This window comes from Pygoscelis adeliae, unplaced genomic scaffold, assembly GCF_000699105.1.
Source record: "Pygoscelis adeliae isolate BGI_AS28 unplaced genomic scaffold, ASM69910v1 Scaffold106, whole genome shotgun sequence".
Lineage (NCBI taxonomy): Eukaryota > Metazoa > Chordata > Aves > Sphenisciformes > Spheniscidae > Pygoscelis > Pygoscelis adeliae.
Genome location: NW_008824939.1, coordinates 4,071,064 through 4,072,890, shown reverse-complemented (window position 1 = coordinate 4,072,890; position 1,827 = coordinate 4,071,064). Strand labels below are relative to the sequence as shown.

General features: G+C 45.6%; 1 protein-coding gene across 1 annotated transcript in view; it reads right to left on the bottom strand.

Moving 5' to 3' along the window:
• Positions 1–1,721, bottom strand: part of SSB (Sjogren syndrome antigen B (autoantigen La)) — a 12,980-nt gene extending 11,259 nt beyond the window's left edge. Inside the window, exon 1 of the mRNA XM_009325425.1 lies at positions 1,518–1,721. Coding sequence (XP_009323700.1) covers positions 1,518–1,574 — 57 coding nt within the window. The 5' untranslated portion in view covers positions 1,575–1,721. The remainder of the gene's footprint in view (positions 1–1,517) is intronic.
• Between the last annotated feature and the right edge of the window lie 106 nt (positions 1,722–1,827).

The window sequence follows — 1,827 nt, the reverse complement described above, 5'->3', positions numbered from 1 at the left end:
ACCGCGTCTGCCACGGCCGCCTGGGTGGGCAGGGGTTTGTTCTCGTGCTGTTGCACGGGTGGCAGAAAAAGTAACTTAAAAGCTTGTATTTGCACACTGATTGATGCTATATTTACGTTTATTAAATGTTACAAGCACTCACTTAAATACCATAGATGCGTTGTAGGCATCTATAGCGCTACAAATGCGGGGATCACACGAGTAAAAATGTTAATAAATAGTACTGACTTAACAATTGGTTCGACTTCTGTATTAGTTCATTTTCTAGATTACAAGTGAGACAGTAAAACAGCGTCCACCATAATACAGGTCCGACAGCACAGTAATTGAGTGTTCATTCAAGTAGTATTAAAAACATATCGCGCAGATGGCTAAAGATCCCCTGCCCTGAGCTTTCCACCTCCCATAGGATGCACAAGTTACCGAACAAGAGCCAGAATCCCTGCTCCTCTCACTGAACTCAAACCGCCGCCTGTGCTCAAGACCTGATTGCTACACGCTTTCTCGGGATGTGCTATGGACATGAGCTAATTTAAAAGGGCACTGTAGGTTATTGTAAAGAACAGCACCAGTTACTTCAACAGTGAGCCTGAACTTTTACACTCCATTTTTTCTAACGCATTCAAAAATCTCTAAAAAATTAGGACTCGTCTGAAGCCCTAGGCAGAAGTCTCAATGACTCGTTTATGCCAGATCAGCACATACTCTACTAGTGTGTCAGAACTGAAGGCTTTTTATCTCTTCGCAGTTAGGCTGAGGAGGAGAAGCAGCGTATCGCTCGCTTGCAGGGTGCCCAGAGGGAGAAAGTGGACTCTGGCTTCCAGTGCCTGAGCTCCAACCCCGGAACAGCACTGTCTTTCACCAACGTTAAGCACCTAGTTTAGAAGCGGCAGGCGGGTTAGTCCTTGCCTTGTTCTTACATCCTTTCACCAACTTACGACTGTCGGTGACAGGATACGGGCTGGAATGAACCTCAGGGCCAGCTGTTCTACTGCACTGAAAAATTACATACACACGTTGAGTTCCCTGCAGTTTCATTCAATACAAAGATCACCTTCATCCTCTCGCGATGCTGTCCTTTAAATCTCCACCTGCCTTTGAACAATTCTCGGCTGTGGAGATTTCCAGGAGAAACAAATTCACTTTATTTCTTTTGCTCACTTGTCCAGCCCACACATTTCAAACAGCATCAGGGCTCAATTCCCCACACCTCTTTACAGTTCAGAGTCTCCGAACAAATTACACGGCATCCTTAAATAGCTCTCAGTGGGACAGCTAACGAAGCAAAACGCTGAACCCATGCACACGTGAGCTTCTGACATAGTAAGGTGACACAAAAAGACATCAAAACAAGAACTATATGTACACCACAGAACTTCACATCACTGCTCAGAGTTGAGTGCCGCCTGCTACCCAGCAGTCAAATGTAAATAACAGTACAAAAATGTGAAAAAAACAAAAAAATGTTGAAAATGCTTATGATCAAGAAAAAGAAATATTATAAACTCAGGGCTTACCTGCTTGGAAAGGTGCTTCCATTGTATCCGATAAATCCAATAAACCCAAAATTTCATTTTTGGTGGGAGTGCTGGTGTAGGAAGTTCCCACCCCCCCCATGGCAGCCCTGCATCATCCCTCCCTCTCACGCCAATGTCTAACAGCTGTTTCTGCTGCCATTTTATAAGCTGGACTGGGAAACTGATCTGGGCGAAAAGAGCCTCTCTGCTCCCCAAGGCATTTCTTTATTTGGATCACCACTATTGGACCGCGCGGGCCCACAGCAGCTGAAGCAGGACCGGGTGAGGGGCAGCAAAGGCAGGAGGGAGC